This window comes from Salminus brasiliensis, chromosome 4 (genome assembly GCF_030463535.1).
Source record: "Salminus brasiliensis chromosome 4, fSalBra1.hap2, whole genome shotgun sequence".
In the NCBI taxonomy this organism is placed as follows: Eukaryota; Metazoa; Chordata; class Actinopteri; order Characiformes; family Bryconidae; genus Salminus; species Salminus brasiliensis.
The window spans coordinates 34,880,164-34,902,775 of record NC_132881.1 but is presented as its reverse complement, the minus strand read 5'-3'; the positions used below and the strand labels follow the sequence as shown (position 1 = coordinate 34,902,775).

The 22,612-nt window shown below is 39.3% G+C and overlaps 1 protein-coding gene across 1 annotated transcript; it reads left to right on the top strand.

Annotated features, from left to right (window-relative positions):
- The first annotated feature begins 1,113 nt into the window (after window positions 1–1,113).
- inpp5f (inositol polyphosphate-5-phosphatase F) lies at window positions 1,114–22,171 on the top strand. The gene is made up of 20 exons (XM_072678164.1): window positions 1,114–1,594; window positions 6,917–6,997; window positions 7,813–7,949; window positions 8,737–8,865; window positions 9,054–9,221; window positions 9,958–10,014; window positions 10,103–10,301; window positions 10,401–10,580; window positions 10,844–10,911; window positions 11,258–11,382; window positions 12,222–12,299; window positions 12,720–12,840; window positions 12,993–13,121; window positions 13,928–14,045; window positions 14,166–14,364; window positions 16,744–16,815; window positions 16,897–16,970; window positions 17,085–17,213; window positions 17,368–17,455; window positions 17,553–22,171. The coding sequence occupies exons 1-20, from the start codon at window positions 1,498–1,500 to the stop codon at window positions 18,706–18,708; spliced, it is 3,405 nt and encodes a 1,134-aa protein (XP_072534265.1). The 5' UTR covers window positions 1,114–1,497; the 3' UTR covers window positions 18,709–22,171.
- Window positions 22,172–22,612: the final 441 nt, after the last annotated feature.

The window sequence follows — 22,612 nt, the reverse complement described above, 5'->3', positions numbered from 1 at the left end:
ACTGATATGTTGATGACATTGAACTTAGTCTTGCCCATCTTCTGACACTCTCCCATCTCTGTTGCCTAGCTGAGATCGTAGTCCACCATCTGAAACCAAACCCCAGCAAGTTTTAGCTGCTGCACATCCCAGGAACTACTAGGTCCTCATCATGATCTTTCCATCCCCTTCAAGAACTCCCTGGTCGATCCTGGTCACATTTAAGTGTTTTTCTGCTCATATGTTCATTTGAAACTCATGAATTGTTTAAGCAGTGTAAGTGCACCAAGAGTCTGACCTAACTTTAATTCTACAATCTACACAACATGCACAACATTCCAAGAAGAAATTATAGGAAGGCATAATTAATCTGTGCAGTCTGTAGCTTGACATACATGCATCATGTTGTCTGAAGATAACTTTTAAACAAATTCAGATAATCTAAATAACAACGTTCTACTACACCACGTGATAATTTGATCATTCTCATTACGCGGCACAGTGACCCAGCAGGCAGTGTATGCTGCACAGCTCCAGGGGCCTGGGGTTGTGAGATCAATCCATGCATCCCTGGTCTCTGCTTGTGAGGAGTTTGGTGAATGCTCCCTGTGTCTGCGAGGGTTTCATCCAGGTGCTCTAGTTTCCTCCCAAAAACACACATGGAGGGTGAATGGGTCATACTTAATTGTCCCTGGGTATGAGTGTGTGATCAAATGGGCAAATGGGTGTGTAGTAAATTAGTGAGTTTGGTACCTTGTGATAGACTGGCACCCTGTCCAGGTGGTATTCCTGCCTTGTACATTTAGTGATTCTGGGTAGGCTCAGGACCCATCCTGACCTCGAAGAGGGTCCCTCGGACGGACAAATGTAATTTTCAAAGGATTGCTAAACTGCTAGATGACGAAAATATAGATCATTAAAATGTATGGCTGCAAAATTTGAAACATGCAATACACTATAGATCAGTGGCAGTTTTTACAGGCCTCAGTGATAACTCATGCTGAGCAGGCCTCTGCTGTGCTATATGCTCTCATCCAGAGATGTAGCTGTTCTTGTTTCCCTTCGTATGACGAAGGCGGTCACGTGATGTTGTTACTGCAGGAACTCGCCGGAGTCCCTCCTCCTCACTCACCGCTCTCTCTCCCCCTCTTCATTCACGGAGGAGGAAAATATCCGAGCCGGAGTCAGACACGACACAACATGTCGCTCGGGTCCGTCGGTGAAGTGTTCTCGTTGAGACGTGATGGGAAGTAGGACTGATAGTGTGATAAAGCATTCAGCCGACGCAATGCCGACGTCTGTTTGAGTGTAAGCGACACGGGGAGCCTGCTTGGTGGATGGTGAGCTGTCTATCGATGCCCAGCAGTCTAAACTGGCATTAATCAGTACTGGAACACGTTAGCTCGCCAGCTAACTGTCTGCGTTGGCTGGCCTCATGTATCCTGTTCGCTGGCTTCTCGGGCCGAATCTAGTTTAGTCCTGAATAATTGCATGTTTTGGGCTTGACTTGACGTCGACATGGAGCTGTTTCAGGCGAAAGACCATTATATTCTTCAGAGTGGCGACAACGCGCTGTGGTGCAGCAGGAAGGACGGCTCTCTGAGCGTGAGACCCGGTAAGTTGACTCAGTGCTGGCTCACGCGTCAAGCGTTAGGCTGCTGTTTTGTGGCTAGAGCTCGGGTGTGCAGCTGGCTAGCTCAGAACTACTAGGTTTAGCCTAGTGCTAGCTAGCTCCACACCTTAGCCAGCATACTAGCTGTGTTTGTATGTCCAGAGCTAGCTGAACTGTTTAAAACGGTGTATTTGTGGTGCAGAAATGACTTTATCGTGATTGTTTGTTTAGAAGTCGAGGGAATAAATAAATAAGTGAGGGAGGGAGGGAGGGAGGGAGTGAGTGGACTTATTACTCATGTCCTTGGCTAGCTGTGAGACTGGATGCATCCGCCTCGAGTTGTGGCTGCCCTACTTTCAAAACACAGAAGAGCTGGTAAAGTGAGATGTGTGAACCTCGAGGATTGAAACCATGATCTGACAGCTGTATTCAGACAAATTAGGCTCTCTGTTGACCATTCTGTACTGTACTGGGTCAACACAGTCACATCTATGTCAAATGAGGTCTGGGACTGCCTGAGGTCTGTTTTACAGAAGTGATTCGTGCAATTTGGGTCCTGATTAAAAAAAGCTGTGAGTCCTTTTTAATAAGAATCAAGAAGGGTGTGTTTAAAAACATGTAAAAGTAGATGTTGTTAAGGTTTCAAAAGGTAACATTCATTCATTCATTAGTTCATAAAATCCCTTTGAGTCCATTTGAATGAATTTGTGGTATCACCAATGTCAGTCTGTTCAGCCTACAGCAGTTTAGCCCCACCCAGTCAGTTCCTGAAGTTACAACAATCTCTTTAGCCAGATGTGCTTTTCTTTTTTTGAATGAGTCATAATATAGGGGATCCAATTGGATCAAATGTCATTTACATATGTCAGTCCTAAAGTCACAGCAATAAAATCAGCCAGCCTGCTTGTTTGGAATTGCAGCCACAATGGCTATTTGTGGATTAGACACCCATGCTACTTGTCTGAGCAGCAGATATGTATATGCCCAGTTAAACAGTTTAGTTGTTCATTTAAAATAAATACAAACATCATCATAAAACATAAAAATAAAATAGGAAGGCTAGTAGCTTTTCCTGTGTCATTTAATGACTTCCAAACCTTTCCTGATGGCAGCTCAGTATTGTTTGTAGGTATATAATCCAGTACCTAGTTTAGGTAATCAGTACTTTACTATGTTGGTGTGTTGGTGATTACTTTAGGCGTGTTGGTGATGGGATGAAATAAATTCATACGTTTGATGAGTACATACAGGAGAAATCTGCAATCACACAATTTCTATATATTTATATTATATGTTGTGTATTATGTTTGTATTTATTTTATGTACACACACACACACACACACACACACACACACACACACATTGGTGGATCAAAGGTCATTTACATATGTCAGTCTTAAAGTCAAAGCAATAAAATCAGCCAGTTGATTTCTAAATGCTAATGCGAGGTTGAAAACATTTTGGTATATGAAACCACAAGTGTCATCAGTAGACCACAGTGAGCAACACATTTACAATAAATGTATCTAGGTTATAGATGGTGTACTATTTGATCTTCTTGCAGTGATGTTTCCAGTTTGTGGCACTTTTGAGCTATTTTTTCAGAGGTAGAGACACTAAAAGTAAACAGTAGTCACCTGTGCCCTACAGATTAAGCATATCAGAATCTGTATCTGGAGGTCCAGTCAAGTTTTTTTCCTCATTGATGGATCATAGATCGTCTCAAACCTGTAGGCTTGACAAAACCTTGATTAGTACGAGGGCCAATTGCATATTTTATGATGCAGGAGTTCTCAGTTTAGCCAGGTTACTTTAAATTCCCAGTCTACCCAATGCAAGAAGATAAGAGCTGATTATCGTTCCTGTTGGACAGTTCTCACTTTTGAGACAAAGTTGTGAAATACCTCTCAGGTGTTGGAGTGTGGAAACATTCAACTGTGCAGTGTTGTGACTTTCCAGGATTAGAGCTCAACACCTTCCTAATATCTTTATTATCCTTTAAGTGTGGCAGTTTTAATTGCATGTTCAGCTCTCCATACTTTAATATTTATTTGTGTCAAGAAACCATAGCGGCATGAATTGTATTGTGACCATACAATACTTTCAAGTATTTGTTTTTCCTGCCATAGCTATAATATAGCATATATATATATAGCATTGTCTGATAAACATGCTTATGCATCCTGGAAATGCCTTTAACACCGGGGTGTCCAGTTTTAACTACAAAGGGCCGGTGTGGTTGCAGGTTTTCATTCCAACTAAGCCGGCAGTCACATGATTAGCTGTTTGCATTGCGACTAGTTTATTAAACAAGTAGAATCAGGTGTGCTCCTGCTTGTTTGGAATTCAAACTTGCAGCCACAATGGCTATTTGTGGATTAGACACCCCTGCTACTTGTCTGAGCAGAAGACATGTATTTGCTCAGTTAAACAGTTTAGTTGTTTATTTACAACAATTAATTTATATTGTTGTAAATAAATTTATATTGTTTGTAATAAATACAAACACAAATCATCATAAAACATTAATAAAGGGTATAGGAAGGCTAGTAGCTTTTCCTAGGTCATTTAATGACTTCCAAACCTTTCCTGGTGGCAGCTCAGTATTGTTTGTAGGTATATAATCCAGTACCTAGTTTGGGAAATCAATACTTCACTAGTTGAGTCAGGTGTGTTGGTGATGGAATGAAATTAATTCATACATTTGATGAGTACATACAGGAGAAATCTGCAATCACACTATTTCTATATATTTATGTTATATGTTTGTATTTATTTTATGTATACACACACACATTGGCCAAACTCACATCCCTTATATATAACAATTATTTAATGATATGTATGTACACATACACCAGCATGTTAAATATTGTCTCTTTTTAAATTAACATCGTTTTTTTCTGTTTCTGCCAAACACTCTGTTTCACTCACTGTGTGAAATTGCACAGTTTTGTTTGTCATTGCACAGTTACACTTTTAAATATGTTGCTGTCCAGTGTAACATTCAGGTGTGCAATTGGGAGTTGGTGGCGTCTGCTGTGAGTGACTGTTAGGGGGACAAAGGCCCTTTACGATATGAATGAGTAGGCTATGGGGCTAGCTGGCCTTTGCCACGTGTGTGCAGCCAAGCTGAGCCGGTTAGGGTTGCAGCACTGTTCCATTATTTAATTGGAAAAGGGTTTCCACTGTTTGCATGGCTCATTGATAGCAGCTGATTTTAAAGAATTCAGTAAGTATATATGTGTGGAAGTATGGACTGTTTGCATTCTTTTATAATTAAACCAGACAATTTAGCAACTTGGGCATGAAAATACTAATAGTATACAAATTTACAAATTTGCAAATTTCTTGAGACAGCAGATACAGGTTCTAAGTGTCCTTGTTGAATGGTTAAAAAGCCGCTTTGCACACAGCTACAAGCATCCCAACTGTTCTGTTACAGGCTGATTCATGTCACGTTAACAATATGTAACTCACATTTTACTAATAAACATTTTTTTCCAAAATCAAGGGGATATTAAAGGAGTTGGTCTCCACTCTGCTGAGGCACTTGGCCACAAGAACATTAGTAAGGTCTGGTATGTTCGCAGAGGTAGTGGATGGAGCTCTCACAATCCAGAGAACAGCAATCCACAGTCCAGTACTGGGCTTCTACTACTAACTCTAGTTCCTCCATTTTCAGAGGTTCAAAAGTAATTGGAAAAACTTAAAAGCATAAATTTACGATTCAGAATTACTTTTAATATTTGGATGCAAATCCCTTGCTGTCAGTGACTGCCTTTTTAAGACAATTCCATTTCGTTGTCCTAAGCAGTTGTTTGTTGGGTTGTTTTTCGTGGTGTGGTTTGAATCTTGATCCATATGTACTAGGAAGCGTCATCCTATCAGTTTTGCAGTGTTTAACTCAATCTGAACCAAAGGGAGAGCTCTGTACATTTCAGAATTCACCCTACTACTTCTGTCTGTGGTTACGTCATCAATAAACACCAGTGACCCAGTTCTGTGGGTCCCATGGCATAACACTGTCTTTACCCTGTTTGACAGATGATGTGGTATGCATCTGATCATGAATGCTTCTTTGCTTTTTCTGTTTTCCATATTCTTGTTTCAGAACTGGACAGGCTTTATTATATTTTTAGCAAAGTCTAGTCTGAGTCATACTGTTACTGGCAGTTTTGTAAACCCTCTGCATTTACATTCATGAATGCATCTCTTGATTGTAGACTTGAACAATGATACACCTACCTCCTCAAGTGTGCTCGACTTGACTAGATGTTGAGAAGAAATTATTCTTACACCAAAGTAGGATTACTGTGATCATCCACATTAGTTGTCTTCTGTGCTCTTCCAGGCTTGTTGGTGTTACTGAGCTCACCAGTGTATTACTCCTTTTTAGGAATTCACCAGATTTGGCCATGTCTAAAGTTTCTGTTGTCTCTATTTAAGGGTTATTTATATTTTTAGAATTTCCAGCCTATCAATGGCCTTCGGTACTTGCATCAACACTTCTTTGGAACAGATATTAATGAAAGAGTTTTCAAAAACAGGATCCAACTTTAATCTCCTTAAACATAAAGTAACTTATGGACCTGACTGTGTAGGGCCTTTTTCCAGGATGGAGATTAAGCTTAGTTTTTGACTTCACTAAATTATTAATTGAGGTTGTTTAGGACCAGGCATATTCTCTATCTGAGACACCAACCCAGTGTAGAGTTATCCTAAACAACTAGGCTACTTGCAGACACCGAAGCACACTTACTTTAAATATGTGATGGTTTTAAATATTTTAACATGAAATATGTAGTTGACAAACTAAAATGGATGAAGTTTATTCATTCGTAAGGAACAGTTTGCTTTGCTGGTGTAAATGCAATAACATCTATTGTTAATGACAGTTGACCCACCTTAAGGTGTGGTTTGGTTTTCTTGGTGATTATGTCAACAAAGGTCAAGGTTTAGCTTTAGCAAATGCCTACAGTGTGAAAAGCAAAATGAAAAGACACTTAAAGTGTATCAATTAAAAAAAAGGTTTAATTTCTGCCTCTGCTGGTGTTTGGTGAAATACAGTGGACATATTTTGTGATATTCTAAAAAGGGATACAATGGAAGTTGTTAGACAGTCAAAGACCTCAGTCAAGAATGAACACATTTCACAACTTTATTGGCAAAACAGAGATTGTGCATATTTTGAACTTTGGAACAGTTTACATGTCCCTCATTTTGGTTGAATTTATAAGAGGCATAATAAGTATAGCATTTTAAATGACTAAATACATGCCAGTAGCTTTCACATGCATTATGCATTCTTTTCTTTGTTTCAGCAACTGATTTGCTACTAGCATGGAACCCTATATGTTTGGGACTGGTGGAAGGTGTTATTGGAAAAATGCAACTTCATGCTGGTAAGTTGAAGACTGATATTTTTTCCTACAAGGTACTGATGCGTATTCCTTAAGTAACAAAAGTCCTTAAGGACAACAGCTATAAAGTGACATAACCTTGCACAATCAGAGTTGGTTCATCAGAAGGCACTATATCATGGAGTCATGTAAAAACATGAGCTCAGCAGTGAATATTGCCCTGTTCAGCACAATCGGTAAGAGTTTTGAAGGGGGAAGCTTGACTTACCAATGTGCTTTTTAGTCCTCAGTGAAGGTCCTAAAATATCTTACTGTTTTTGCCTTTCACAGGTTCTGCATTTTGAGGTGACAGGACACACTAGAACTCAGTTCCACTAAAACCATGCATCACACTTTCGTATCTCCATGTTCTGAGAAATGAGCCTCAATCCATGGCTAGCATGGCTAGCAGGTTTTCGTTTTGAGTTGTTCATAGTGTGGCCAAAGAGTTCCTCTTCCCTATTTTGATGTGAGAATAGAGCTTGTATTGAAGTCCATTAAAGTCACATACAAAGTGCCGGGATTCTGAACTCTCTGAATTAATCGGACTGGTTTGTTTACACTGCCTTAGTACCTAGTTTTTGAATTTTATTTCATGGTTCACACACAGTTTTTGTCTTTTTGTGCTGAGCCTTGACCAAACCTCATTTAATTGTCTTGTGTAATCCTCAGAATTGCTGAGAGAATACCTCATAGGGGTGACTCATAAATCTTGGCAGGCTGTGCCTTCCGTTAAGCAGGGAAGTGCGCCGTAGTGGTGTGAGGAATGTATGGAACTCTTGAGCCATGACGCACCTCTTTCCTTTCTCTCTGTTTAGACCTTCCTTTGGGCCTGATTCTGATCCGCCAGAAAGCACTGGTGGGCCTGTTGCCAGGAGACCATAAGGTCTACAAGATCACCAAGATAGCAGTCGTTCCACTTTCAGAAGAAGAACCACAGGACCTGGAGTTAGAGGTGAGGAACAGGGGCCATTTACTGCCCAGAATGTTTCCGAAAAATCGCAGATATTTCTTTCTCTCTAGTACATGCTTAGGGCATAAATTGCATTGCATTGTCCTACGCCTTTTGATATTTACCAGGATACTCCCAATTCCTAATTCATAGTGGTAGTCTGCATTATACACAGTTTAGAATTTGACATTTGACTGTGAAGTCCCTTAAGTAGAGTAACCTCCAGTCAATATATGTTAGGTTATTTAGAGGATGAGAGGTAGGGCGTGTGTGTGTGTGTGTGTGTCTCAAAGGTCCCTCAGAGTAATCGCAATGTTTCTAAGGTGTCAGTCTCTCAGGAGAGCCTTTGGGAATGAAAGAGATGGTTTACTCATGTAAGTGAAGAATCTCAAGAACTGCGACAAATAGTCATTCTTTTGGTGTGTTTTCAGCTACATACCACAGAATGATTATTCTGATGTGTAGCCAGGGTAGTCTTGTCCTATTGTGTTTTTCTCTGTGTTTAAGAACTTGGAAGTAAATTAACATTTAAAAACGCATTAGATCAGATATACTTTGTGTTACTGGTGTTGATCCTAATACACATGGACTTATCAGTGGGTTTGACAGTTGCGAGTATCCTCACGCCTATAGCTCAGTGTATGTACAAGGACTTGTATATGAAAGTGTGGCTAGATGTGTTCCATGTTTTGTGTGAATGGGTGAAGGTAATCTATGTACCAGAATTATTGATAGCAATGCGGTCAGCATGGTTTTCCAACCATTGTCCTGTTGTTGTTTTTTTTCCTAGCTTTGTAAGAAGCACCACTTTGGGATCAACAAACCAGAGAAAATCACTCAGTCCCCAGATGATTCCAAGTTCCTGTTAAAGACTCTAAGTCAAATCAAGTCTAATGTTGCTGTTCCCATGAAGAAAAAGGTTGGTGGCTTATTTCAAAGTACCCTATTCATTTCCTATTCATTTGTATTGCTGAAAAGGTTGGGTGGTAGTATGTTTTGTGAACCACTCTGCTGTACTGATGTCTTGTCTTGCCAGGTCATTGCATGCAAGTCATTTCTTTGTTATACTCAGCTTGATTATATTTGTTCGCTTTCATTCATTTTCAGGTAAAAGAGAACAAAGAAAAGGAACGTCTGGAGAGGAGACTGCTTGATGAGCTGTATAAGATATTTATGGATTCAGATTCCTTTTACTACAGCCCCACGTATGACCTTACAAATAGTGTCCAGAGACAGGGAGCGTCAGAGAAGTCTGATCTGCCACTGTGGAGACAGGTGAGGGCTTAAAAGAGCCTCAGGATTTTTTTTATAAAGCCACTATGGATGGGGTACTGCTAATTTGTTTTTTTTGTTTGTTTTTTTGCAAAAATGTGACTCTGCATTGTGGAAAGGTGAAAATGCATCACAAAGAAAACATTCTGTTAACTATGAAAATATCCGCATCAACCCAAACCCCCTCCAGTATGTTCATGTCATGCTTCACACCCCTCCCACATCCCAGCTCTAGTCTCATTAGTATATTAGTATTAGTATATGCAACAACATGGATACTAGTTTCTTTTTTTTCTTTTTCTTTTTCGGTTTAGTTTGAGTACCTTAATTGTGAGTATCAAAGGATGACAATTTAATGTGTTTGATGGTAGTTCAGCAATACAATTTAGGAAAGGTATGCTACTCTGCTTATTAATGCTACAGTAAATTAGTGCTACAGTTATCATTTATAGCATGTTTGTTATTGGTTTAACTAATAGCTAATATTTACTTGTTAACATTTTAGAGATTAATTGCAACGGTTTCTGGGCAAGTTTTAATGATTAAGTTGATAATTAATGTTTCTGCCTTTCCATTATCTACCAAACTTTACTCAAGAAAATATAGATGGCACTGAGGATTCTCTAAGGTCAAGTCACTAAGAACTAGTTAAAAAGAGGAAACAATAAATAAGATCGCTTGTCGAGAATATCAGCTGGACGACTGTAATTTGACTTTTTTTTTTTTTTTTCTTCTCCAGGTGGACGACAGATTCTTCTGGAATAAACACATGATACAGGACTTAATTGACCTGCAGGTGGGAAATGCCACATTTAAATGTTTGTTTGTTTTCAGTCGTTGAAAGTGTACAATACAAAGCCAATCTGTAAATGGACTGTTTTCAGGTTCCTCAGGTGGACTTCTGGGTGATTCCCATAATCCAAGGCTTTGTGCAGGTAGAGGAGCTGGTGGTGAACTACAGTGAGAGCCCAGATGAGGAGAAGAGCAGCCCAGACACGCCACCACAGGAGCACACCTGTGTGGACGACATCCACCCTCGCTTCACTGTGGCTCTCATTTCCAGGCGGAGCCGCCACCGCGCAGGTAAACTGTGATGAGTTTTTGGTGTGTTGCTGAGACTTTGTGCTCTTGATGTCTAGGCCTATAAAGTGATTGTGTGTAATCTGACCTTTTCCGTTAAAGGCATGCGCTACAAACGCAGAGGAGTGGACACTGAGGGACATGTGGCCAACTATGTAGAAACGGAGCAGCTAATCCATGTGCATAGTCACACACTGTCCTTTGTACAGACACGAGGATCTGTCCCTGTTTTCTGGAGCCAAGTTGGGTACCGCTACAATCCCAGACCTCGTCTAGAGAAAGGTATGGTGTGGCCACTCCCTCTGTAGTTTCATCATTAAGAAGGCATATGGAGAAATCTATGATGATTTCTTCAGTAATATATAGTAGTGTATAATAGAAGAGACTTCAGCTTTGTCCAGGAGTGTCAGCTCTTCACTTGTGGGTACAGTGGGATGGAGAGTGGCTATTTATGTAAAGTGGTCATGTGCTTTGAATAGAAAAGTGTCTTTGTATTTTTTTATTAACCTTTTACATGATGTTTTTTCCCCACATTTATTTTGCAGAAGAGAAAGAAACAGTTCCCTATTTTTCTTTGCACTTTGAACAGCAACTTAAGATTTATCAGAAACAGGTAAGTTTGCTGAATCGTTATAAATTGTTGTAAGAGCTGAGAATGATAAAGCAGTTTTCTGATTGAGCATTTATTTAATTTTCTATTTATTTTTAGCCAGGCTTTATTATATCAACAGACAAAACATGAGGATTTTTCATTTCATTGTTTTCTGAATATGACTGTTGAGGTTTTGAATGACATCTACCGTTTTTGTTTTTTGTGACAAATGGTGTCAGGGGACCTTTTGTTGTTTAAAATCTGAGTGAACCTTAGAGGTCCTAATCCTCTGTGCTGTCTTGGACACACATATATATATACATTATGAAGCAATTGCTGTGGTTTAATACTGTATTTGTTTTACCAGGTCATCGTCAATCTAGTGGATCAAAATGGCCGTGAGAAGTTGATTGGGGACGCATTCCTTAAACAAGTGCTGCTGTACAACAACCCCAACTTGACTTATGTCTCTTTTGATTTCCATGAACATTGGTAAGAACATTATTGCACTCTTAAACTCAGAACACTCCATTGGAGTAATGTTTGTTGGAGTAACTGTCTCTGCTGTCAGGGAATAATTTGTACTATATTTTGGATTGCTGTGAGGTTTTGATTCCCCTCAGGAACAAGAGACATGGATGGTGCAGGATTTTATATGTTCTCCACCCCACCTCATCCCCAACTACTCAGCTTATCTAAAAGTATTGGCTGGAACATCATCATTCCAGAAAACACTGCTTCACAGCTCAATGCTGGGGGGGCTTTATACCCCTCTAGCCCATGCCTGGCATTAGGCATGGTGCCAGTAGGTTCATGTTCTGTTCCTGATCTGCTCCAGAGAGTCTTATTATTATAAATTCTTCTTTACACAGGCTAAACAAGATGTGGGTGTGTGGGTGTGTTTGCACATCTGTGTCAGCAATGGGTGCTACTTAAAATAGCTAAACGAATTCATTGGAGGAATGTAAAGAATTCTCAAGAGACATATAGTGTAAAGAATTATCAAAACTAACATACATTAGTTGTGGTTTATCATATAATTTTATTATTCATTTTAACAGATTGCCCATTTTAGCGTTTACAGTTCTTGTTGTAGATTTCTATTTGCCAGTCTATTTGTAAATAATGGCTGACGTCTACTGAGAGCAGCCCTTTTTTTTAAATGACTGGATGCAGCTGATGTGTACATATATGTTCTATTTAATTAAAGTAATGTAGTATTAAGAACTGTGAAGTAGACATAGATGGTATAAAGCTGACCTCTTCAGTGCCTCTGTTTAGATAAGTGAGTACAGGAATGTGGGACAGTAATACGTCTTCTCTTTTCTCAGTCGAGGGATGAAGTTTGAGAATGTGCAGACGCTCACTGACGCCATTGGTGATATCATCACAGACATGCGATGGGGCTGGTGGGTACTCTACTTTGGCTTTCAGAAACCACCTGCATGGAACACTGTATCGGCAGCTTAAAATATTTAGAGCAGGGGTGCCAAACTCATTTGAGGTGATCAGTTTATATTCTTAAACTCAACTGTGTCCACATCTTTTGGAAAAAAAAGCCATGACAACTCTTTGTTGTCCTGCCCCTAGCAAAAGGGCATATTCTGATGGACCCTCTCCCTGTTTTTGCGTACATGTCTGTGTAGGTTTGGATTTGGCAGAGTTTATTTCTTTTCTTTTAATAAACAGCAATCACTGTCAAGAACATGGATTCTAAGACCGGATTAGAGCCTTCATTGGGCCTGTTACAGTCTATGCCACCCATGATCAAGAGTGTTTTAGCATCAAGCACGAAGGAGATTAAGCATGTCCTTCTGTATTGGCAATAGGGTGGACCAAGCAGGAGTCATCTGTACACAAGAGGGCATTTTCCGTGTCAACTGCATGGACTGCCTGGACAGGACTAATGTAGTTCAAGCTGCTATCGCTCGTGTGGTTATGGAAAAGCAGGTATGCAAAATGACCCCTGTATTCTGAAGATTGTATAAATTCTAGATTCTGAGTTCTACATTAACTGCAATGCCCTGTCATGCTGGTAATTGTGCTGAACTTGTGCTGTAACTCAGTATGTGTGAGTTGAAAGCATTTTGCTCTCGTTCTAGTTGAAGAAACTGGGGGTGATGCCCCCTGAACAGCCACTGCCCCTCAGGTGTTATAGGATCTACCAGGTGATGTGGGCTAACAATGGTGATACCATTAGCCGCCAGTATGCTGGCACAGCTGCCCTCAAGGTAATTCTCAAGGATAACTGGTTGCCATTTTAAGTTTTTTTTTTTTTGTTACACAGCATCTTGTATTTAAATTCAGTAGAAAGCCGACTTATTCAATTTATTCAATTTATTAATTTTTTGTCTGCATGATGTCATTTCGTCCATGCTGGAAAATAAACAGAAAGCAACAGGGAAACAAGGGATTTGGGATGGGTTTTTTTGCAAAACACATTTTTGTCATTATTATTTTATTTATTTAGGGTTTTTTTTTGTTGCAAAACCTCAGTGGTAAAGTCTTAGAAGTGGATTTTACACACACAAACTTTATCTTTGTTATATAATGATTGTTGTAGCTGTTGTTAGAGTAAGAAACATTTTATTTTATTATTATTATTATTATTATTATTATATTTTGAATGATTATATTTCAATTTGTGTAATAATCAGTAACCAGAATTGCTTTGAATGAATATGCAATACAGGGTTTTGGAATGAAACTCTGTACTTGCTAAATAGAGTTGTTGATTTGTGGAAATGAAACAACTGCGCATAAAGGCTGTGTTGTCCACCCAGACAGTAGCAGAGTGGTTGGCTTGACACGAAAACAAAGCTCTTATTTCATCTGCCTTCTTGTTGTTGTTTTGTTTTTTTCTAGCAATGTAACGTGACTGCAGTGTGGCATCCCCCCCCCCCCCCCCCCCCCATTTTTTTATTTTGTTTATCGTATATAGTTTAGCAATAGTGTTTATGGTATTGAATTTTACTTTATAAATGTATTATTTTTCATTATTTTATGAAATCTGCATGTTATCATTCCGGCGGTGTAGGGGGACTTTACACGAACAGGAGAGCGGAAACTGGCAGGAGTGATGAAAGATGGTGTGAACTCAGCTAATCGCTACTATCTGAACCGTTTCCGTGATGCATACAGACAAGCTGTCATTGGTGAGAATAACACATACACTTAATTCCACTGTCATTGCTGAAGGTTTTAGAAAAATAAATGGTGCATATCATTTGGTGAGATCCTCTTATCTTTTTCTTGGATTTCCATCCCCACCAAAGACCTCATGATGGGCCTCCCTGTGACGGAAGACCTGTATTCCATCTTTAGCAAAGAAAAGGAGCATGAGGAAAAAGTAAAGCAAAGCCAGAGGAGAGCACAGGAGCAGGTCAGCCTCCTCTTACAGACCTACATGCAGCTTCTTCTGCCAGATGATGAGAAGTTCCATGGTGGTTGGGCCCTCATTGACTGTGATCCCAGGTAAAAAAAACAAAACAAAACGTATGTGTGTAAAATATATATATATATATATATATATATATATATATATATATATATATATATACAGTCATGCCCGAAAGTATTCATACCCCTGTCAAAGTTTGACTTAAATTTACTTTTATTTAACCAGAAATTATATTTTTGCCTGGAAATGACACAGGCATCTCCCAGGAGATAACACGATGATGTACAAGAGGCATCATTGTGGGAAAAAATATTTCTCAGCTTTTATACACATTTGAACAAAAAGTGGCATGTCCAAAATTATTCATACCCTTCTCAGTAATTAATAGAAAAGCCTTTATTGGCTATTACAGCAATCAAACGCTTCCTGTAATTGCTGACCAGCTTTTTGCATGTCTCCACTGGTATTTTTGCCCATTCATCTTTAGTGATGAGCTCCAACTCTTTGAGGTTCGAGGGTCTCCTTGCCATCACCCTGATCTTTAGCTCCCTCCACAGATTCTCAATTGGATTCAAGTCAGGACTCTGGCTGGGCCACTGCAAAACATTAATGTTTTTGTCTGCTAACCATTTCTTCACCACTTTGGCTGTGTGTTTTGGGTCGTTGTCGTGCTGAAATGTCCACCGGTTCCCAAGGCCAAGTTTCTCTGCAGACTGCCTGATGTTGTTGTTGAGAATCTTGATGTATTGCTCTTTTTTCATGGTGCCATTTACTGCGATCAAGTTCCCTGGTCCATTGGCTGAAAAACACCCCCAAAACATTAGGTTCCCACCACCATGTTTGACAGTGGGGATGGTGTTCTTAGGGTTGAAGGCTTCTCCTTTTTTACGCCAAATGGTGCACACATCATTGTGGCCAAACAATTACATTTTTGTTTCATCTGACCATAAAACAGAACACCAGAAGTCTTCTTCTTTGTCAAGATGAGCATTTGCAAAGGTCAAGCGGGCTTTTGTGTGCCTTTTCTGGAGAAGTGGTGTCCTCCTTGGCCTGCGTCCGTGGAACCCAGCAGTGTGCAGTGTCCGTTGAACTGTCTGCCTTGAGATGTCGCCACCAGCAGAGTCCAGATTCACCAGGATGGCCTTGGTGGTGATCCTTGGATTTTTTTCACCTCTCTCACTATTCTCCTGGCCAGCACAGGTGTCACTTTTGGCTTCCGACCACATCTTCTGAGATTTTCCACAGTGCGGAACTTCTTGTATTTTTTAATAATACTTTGCACTGTAGCCACTGGAACTTGAAAACATTTTGATATGGCTTTATAGCCCTTTCCTGACTTGTGAGTGGCCACAATGCACAGCCGCAGGTCCTTAGTGAGCTCCTTTGTCTTAGCCATGACTGTCCACAAACCAACTGCAGAGAGCTGCTGTTTTTCTCCTGCTGAGTTGATTAAAACAGCTGTTCCCAATGAATCAGGGTAATTAGGATGCTTTAAAACAGCTTGGACTATTTGGAATGGTATAGAACTTTGGATTTTCCCATATACTGTGACGGTTTTCAAAGGGTATGAATAATTTTGGACATGCCACTTTTTGTTCAAATGTGTATAAAAGCTGAGAAATATTTTTTCCCACAATGATGCCTCTTGTACATCATCGTGTTATCTCCTGGGAGATGCCTGTGTCATTTCAAGGCAAAAATATAACTTCTGGTTAAATAAAAGTAAATTTAAGTCAAACTTTGCCAGGGGTTTGAATACTTTCGGGCATGACTGTATATATATGGTATTGATGGATTGATATATGTATTGATGATTTTTTTTTTTGCTTTTTCCTTTGCTTAAGATGCCTTTTAAGAATGTGTTTTTTTTATGACTAGTCAAATAATGTTAAGTAGGTTCAACCAAACTGAATCACAGTGTTTATATCCTGCCTGGATTTAATTTTGTTGAAAACTTCCAATCATCATTACATACAGACTCTGCTAATAATGTTCATACAGAACAAGATCATCAACAGTATTAAATATTCCTATTTTGAAATAATTTGGATCACAGATTGATGCTGAAGCAACCGAATCTTTACTGAATGTCAGTGTGAATACACTTTGTGTACTCTTCCTCTTTCAGAGTATGGTCAATGGCTCAAAGGTGACTTTTTGCATTTATAGTTTTTTTAACAACTTGGTCTTGGGTGAAGGAGTTGTATTTCTTCAAACCTTGTTGGCCTTAATGATGTTAAATGCAGAATGACTTTGTAAGCCTAACAGCTGTTGGCTGAGGGTCTAAGATTCTTCTTACTTGGGGTTTACCCATATTAAGACATGAGATTCTTATTCTTTTGAGTATCTCAAGTCAGAATGTGGTGCCGTTGCCTTCCAGTTGGTTCTTTCAGCAGTACATGGCAAGCAATGAAATACATTTCTACATAATGATTTTTTTTATTCCTACATAGCCTGATCGATGCGACGCACAAAGATGTGGATGTTCTTTTACTGCTGTCCAACAGTGCATATTATGTTGCTTAGTAAGTGACTCATTTAACAGATATCATACATATGACAAAATCATATCTTGCATGTCTCACATCTCTTCATTTTCATTTCAGCTATGACGAGGAGGCAGACAGAGTTAATCAGTACCAGCGTCTCAGTTTAGAAGGTCTGGAAAAGATTGAAATAGGTAAGGTCTTCTGTGCATTTTGTATGAGTCAGATAGACCACTACTGCTGAGTTGTTTGCCCATGGTTTAGAAATTTTAATTGATTTGTTATTGTGGCATAATGTTTTTCTTAAGGCCCAGAACCCACTCTATTTGGCAAACCCAAATACTGCTGCATGCGACTGCATTATAGAAACGAGGAGATGAGTGGTTACTTCCACACCCTAAGAGCGGTCACTCGAAACCCAGAAGATGATGGCAAAGGTACAAGTCTATAAAGCTTAAGTCACTCTTTTTTTATTTTAGATACTACCTCAGTTTTTGTTTGGCACAACTGCATATTGAGTGACTGATTTATGATTATTCTTCTTGTTTGTGATTTATTATATTAAGTTTCTTTGCTTTTTTTATGTTTCAGACACACTGCAGTGCATAGCAGAGATGATTCGCCTCACTAAACAAGCCTCAGGACTTGATCTGCCAGTCATAGAGAAGAAGTTGGAAAGGTTGGTAGATTTGTTTTGCCTCTGTCCATTTAGGGTTATTCCAGGTGAAGATGAAAGTCTGACAACTTTGTATGTACTGCTGTTTTTTCTGCATTAGGAAGCACAGTAAACCGCACGAAGACATCATGGGCATACAAGGAAAAGCCAGTGAGCAAGTTCTTGGCTCAGGTTTAGCTCAGGGCAAGAATTTCCTCATGAACAAATTCTCATCCCTAAATCAGAAAGTAAAGCAGACAAAAACCAATGTCAACATTGGAAACTTTAAGCCGCTTGGTAGACTTGGGACCTTTTCCAGGCCAGAAGTGAAAGTGAACTTCCTAAAGCCCAACATGCATGTGAACCTTTGGAAATCAGATAGCAGTTTGGACACTTCTGATGGAAATCCTGGCTCTGTAGGCATTAAGGACCTTTGTGATAACCATTCAGATGTGGAGATATCCTCTGACTCTGACTCGTACAATTCAGATGAGCAGCCATGTTCAGGTTCCCTGGAAAATGTAGACTATGTCCTTCCCAGCTGTGGGATTGTAGCATCTGCGCCTCGACTTGGCAGCCGCTCTCAGTCCATTGGAAGCGTCGAACTGGCTGTGCCCTCTATCATTCGTGTCACAGGCTGTGACAACAAGGTAGAGCACAGTTTATCAGTTGAACCAAATGCTCAGTCCCCTGGGGCAGCCTCCGAAGCAGAGGAAGCCATTTTGATTGACTTCGGCACGCCTGTTGACGCTTACTGCCACCAGTTTGTCCAGGATGCCCAGACCAAACCAATAGAAGTGTTTGAGGAATGTCCGGTACTGCCACCAAAACCGCCGGCAACTCAGGGTCCAAAGGTCACATCAGCTTCAGGCATAAAGCCAGATTCATCAAACCCTCAGCAGCAGCAACAGCAACTCCCTCGTCCCTCCCAGCTTGATGTAGAGCCCTCCGTCCCAGGGGGAAACCTCCTTACTGTCCAGCCTCCAGGTTCTGCTGCATCGTGTGGCTCACAGAAGAGCATTGGCTCCCATGTGGAAGGCAGCCTAGGGCCTTCTCCAGCAGACAGCAATGGAAGTCGTGTCGTGTCTCCCTTTGCGAAGATCAAGAGCTCCATGGTGCAAGTGGCTAGCATGACCCAGGCAGGACTCACCCAAGGTATCAACTTTGCTGTGGCGAAGGTTCAGAAAAGTCCAGAGCCAGAAGCTGTCAATGAAGTCCAGGAGAATGAATTGCAAGCAATGTTTACGCAGTGCCAGACTAGGATCATTCAGATATAGTGTTTGTTTGGCTTCATGCAGACATATGTTAGTGTAGAATGTGACTTCCAGCACAGTAGCAGTAGCATAAGCTTGCACAAAAAGTGTACAGATACAACTAACTTCCCTACTCCTCATTTCTCCGCTAGTTAATCTAACTGATGTTTACAGCTAGTGTTGTGTAAGTGTATAGTACACCTAAGCTGAACCTGATCTGTGCCCTTATAAAAAAAAAACCCTTAACAATCATACATTATTGATTTTGCATGTTGAGAAATTGGTCCATCTTGGGTAGATTGAGACAAGCAGGTTTTATTGCATGTCAAGAGAGAAGACCTAATTTTGACATGTGACACCTGCTGCGCATCAGTTGAGTGTTGTAGCTATAGCCGAAACATGTAGTAAAATAGGCAGTTTCCAATATCTTTTCAACGGGCAGCTCAGTATTAGACCGTAGAAAAAGAGGAAAGTAAACAAAGTCACATATAGTTCAAGAAATGTCTTTGTTGTGGTGTATGTCAATAGAAATGTACCAAAGTAGCAGCAGAGTACTAGTTTATAATCTATGGTTAAATAATGTTGTCCAGTATGTAATTAGCATATTATAACAGTACTGTATGAGTCTTCTGACGTTGAACCCTCCATTTAATATATTTAGGCTGACAAAATATATTTACATAAGTTTGTTTATCATGATGATTAGACAAATGCCACTTCAGATGGACACTTGAAGCGCCTTGAGTTGTTACAGACATTTCTTTAGGCATTTGCAATTGAATTAGGGCTGCACAATATTGAAAGAAACTGATATTGCAATAGGTTTTTCTGCTACATATAATTATAATATTAAAAATATAATATAATAATATCTAATAAAAAAAAACAGGAATTTTCACCAGATTTCAAGAGAAGTCAATGATCCAACATGTCATGATCTTAATAATGACCTTGCACATCCTGTGATGGGACTATTGCGCATGTCCACATTGTGATAACGATGCTAAAACGATATATTATGCAGCCCTAATTGGAATTAGAAGTCCTGATTAAAGGTACAATAAGTAGACATTTCTAGATAAACTTGATGAATGATTAAGACGTGTTTTTATTGGTTGTTGAATGGTAGACCAAACGTGAAGGCTTCGAACAGTTTATGAGCTGGAAAACTGCCTTTCTTTTCTACCATGGTTTGGGCGATATTGTACAGTGCTATATATGGGCTACATCATGCTGACTTCAACTCCTGTGTTTTCACAAACTGTGTAACGAGCAACAACTTGTGACGTAAGCAAATTGTAAAACTACTACTTATTGTACCTTTAACCTTCTTATCACGTTAGGTGGGGTAAAATATATTTATTAAAATATATACATTGTATTTCTAAATTATACAAGTGACCTGTTATGTTTATTTTTTTGCCTAGAAATGCAGTTGGATGATGGATTTGGTCAGTGTCTTAAAATATCCTTGTGTATAAAAAATGTTCTACTCGTCTAAAGGGTTAAAGTCTATTTGCAACGAGGCCCTGCATCAGATACCTGCCTAAATATTTATTGTGTTTTAAATACATTTTTGTATTTCCAACAAGGAAACTGACTCAAGATAATGTGTACTTCATAACCAATGATGATGTTTGAGTATGCATATATTACTTTGACTGCTTATGACTCCTTAGGCAGGTATTTGATGTAGCGCCGATGCAAGGAACCCTGGCCAAACATATAAAAACACTGTAAAAATGCTTTTTGCACTCTTAAATATCAAGAGTAAGCCTTATCAGAATATTAAGTGCAGGTATTTTTAACAAATCTACCTTCATATTCAATGTTGATCAATGTTTTCATTCAGGTTCTGTTTCGCTGGGTCTGCAGTGTGGTAAAGTTAGAGTTATGCCACGTTAATGATGTTTGTTGCTGTTTTGAAGCTCAGGCTTGAGATCTGACCAGGGTGCTTCTATTTGGCATAAACAAAGGTAATAGATGACTGAATGAGGCCACTATCTCTGAGGCACTATACCTAGCTGTCCATTTTCTTTAATAGTCCCACTGTAAAAGTGCAGTTATTGACATGAAGGCGTCATGTAAATGGGGAAGTTACAAAGATCAGTTATGTGGTTAATTCCACTTATTTCTGTAATTGCTGGAACAATGTTTTGAGGCTAGCCTGTTGTGTGTGATCACTGTCACAGTGAATACTGTCTCTTAATAAAAAAGCTTTATTTTAGCCCAAAGAAGACCAAGAAGTCTTTAAAAGACTAAGAATACATTTATAACTGAAGGTTATTTCTATTAAGATGAGAAGTCATATTTGTTGAGGGTGGTCTAGGTGGTTCAGTTACAAAACTCAGTTACGATGCAGCCAAAAATAAAAGGGATAGCAATTTAATTGGGTTTATTAGGATGTGTAGTGTAGCATACGTTTGAGTTTCTTTGCTGGCTGGATATCCAAAATTGACTTGGACCAGATATCAGAATATGTTGATCAAAGGGCCTGCTCCAGACATGGTCATCTCAAGCCTGAGACTGATATTTCATAGGATGGTTGATTGGTCTCTTTTATGAACCACGTGTTGCAATCTTTTGTTTACTCGTGTGCTGAATGGAGCTTCATTATTCATGCATTCTTTTACTTACTGTGTAAGTAAAAACAATTCACTGCTCGCTTCCATTATACCTAATAGTACCGGGTACGTCATACTGGTACCACCTGACATTGGCACTGTCTAAACTTGAATATGGTGGTTTTAATGCTGTTTTGATTCTATGTATGTTGGGTTGGTGGTATTGGAATATAGGTTGAGTCCTTTTTTTTTTAAACGTTTGAGATGGCATGCACTGGAACTGGAGACTGTGTAGAGATCGTGGAAGTGGTACATGCATTTAAAATCGTCCAAGGAGCATCGCTGTGTAAGTAAACATTCCTCTTGTTATGGGTGTTCACTTAGCTATTCCATTTACGTTTCATTTGTGTTTCCATGGTTTTCTATGCATAAGGAGTTGCACCTTCCTTGTTTTTTTGTTTTTGTTCCCCAAAGTTGATAAAAAAAAGGACAGTTATTTGACACAAAGTGCTTTTGAAACCTCATTTAATTTGCCATTATTTCTTTCTCTCACTTAACTGACATGTTGTGATAACTGAATTACTGTTTTGTCCTGTTGAAAATGTTTTATTTCTCGGTCATGTAGTGTTCAGTGTCACTTTATTGCACAGCATTTAAGCACACTTTCCAGTATCTTCCCATGTCTGTGATCATCAGTGACCTCTTCCCCACAAGCTTGTGAGGTGTTTCCATCCAGTGTACCCAAACTTTTATTGTATCGTATAATAGCCTATTTATTCTTGAAACTTAGTCTTATAAACTTCATAATCTTACTTCCCTGTGTTTGCTAATAACATTTAACAATTGTGTAAAACTGCTGTATTTTAAAATGTTATGGGACATATCTGGGAGGCTCTTTAAGTAAATAATTCAAAGAAACCTGATTTCAAATTCTTCATTTCTGTGTAGAAACACTAAATCAAAAGTCTCTGAACAAAAGACTGCAAAGAAATCCAGCATGGGTTTTTTTTTGTTGTATACATTGGGTAGTTGCTAGATTAGATATACTTGAATTCTATTGGCAAATAATTTATTTTGTTAGAATCATAGTTGATGTAATCTTTTCAAATAGATATAGAAGCTGAACAGTGCAGGGTCTGAAGTTATTTACACTGTCTTTGTCAGAGGACTTCAGCATATACATGTCCCCTTTCTCGGTAGTGATACACTGTGATCTTCAGCACGCCTATCTGATGCCATAGAGACTTCAGTGCATTCCCGATATTCAGCTCTGGTATGGGAGAGACAGTGCCCATCCTGCCATGTATTGGAATTTTATACCCCCCTTTACAACTGGTAACTTAATGCATGAGGATTATTTTGAT

Bases quoted from the DNA above. Each gene is read 5' to 3' on its own strand.
- inpp5f (XM_072678164.1), top strand. From the start codon at position 1,498: ATGGAGCTGTTTCAGGCGAAAGACCATTATATTCTTCAGAGTGGCGAC. The intron at 1,595-6,916 runs GTAAGTTGACTC...TCTTTGTTTCAG, and splicing joins CTCTCTGAGCGTGAGACCCG to CAACTGATTTGCTACTAGCA. The intron at 12,841-12,992 runs GTATGCAAAATG...CTCTCGTTCTAG, and splicing joins GTGTGGTTATGGAAAAGCAG to TTGAAGAAACTGGGGGTGAT.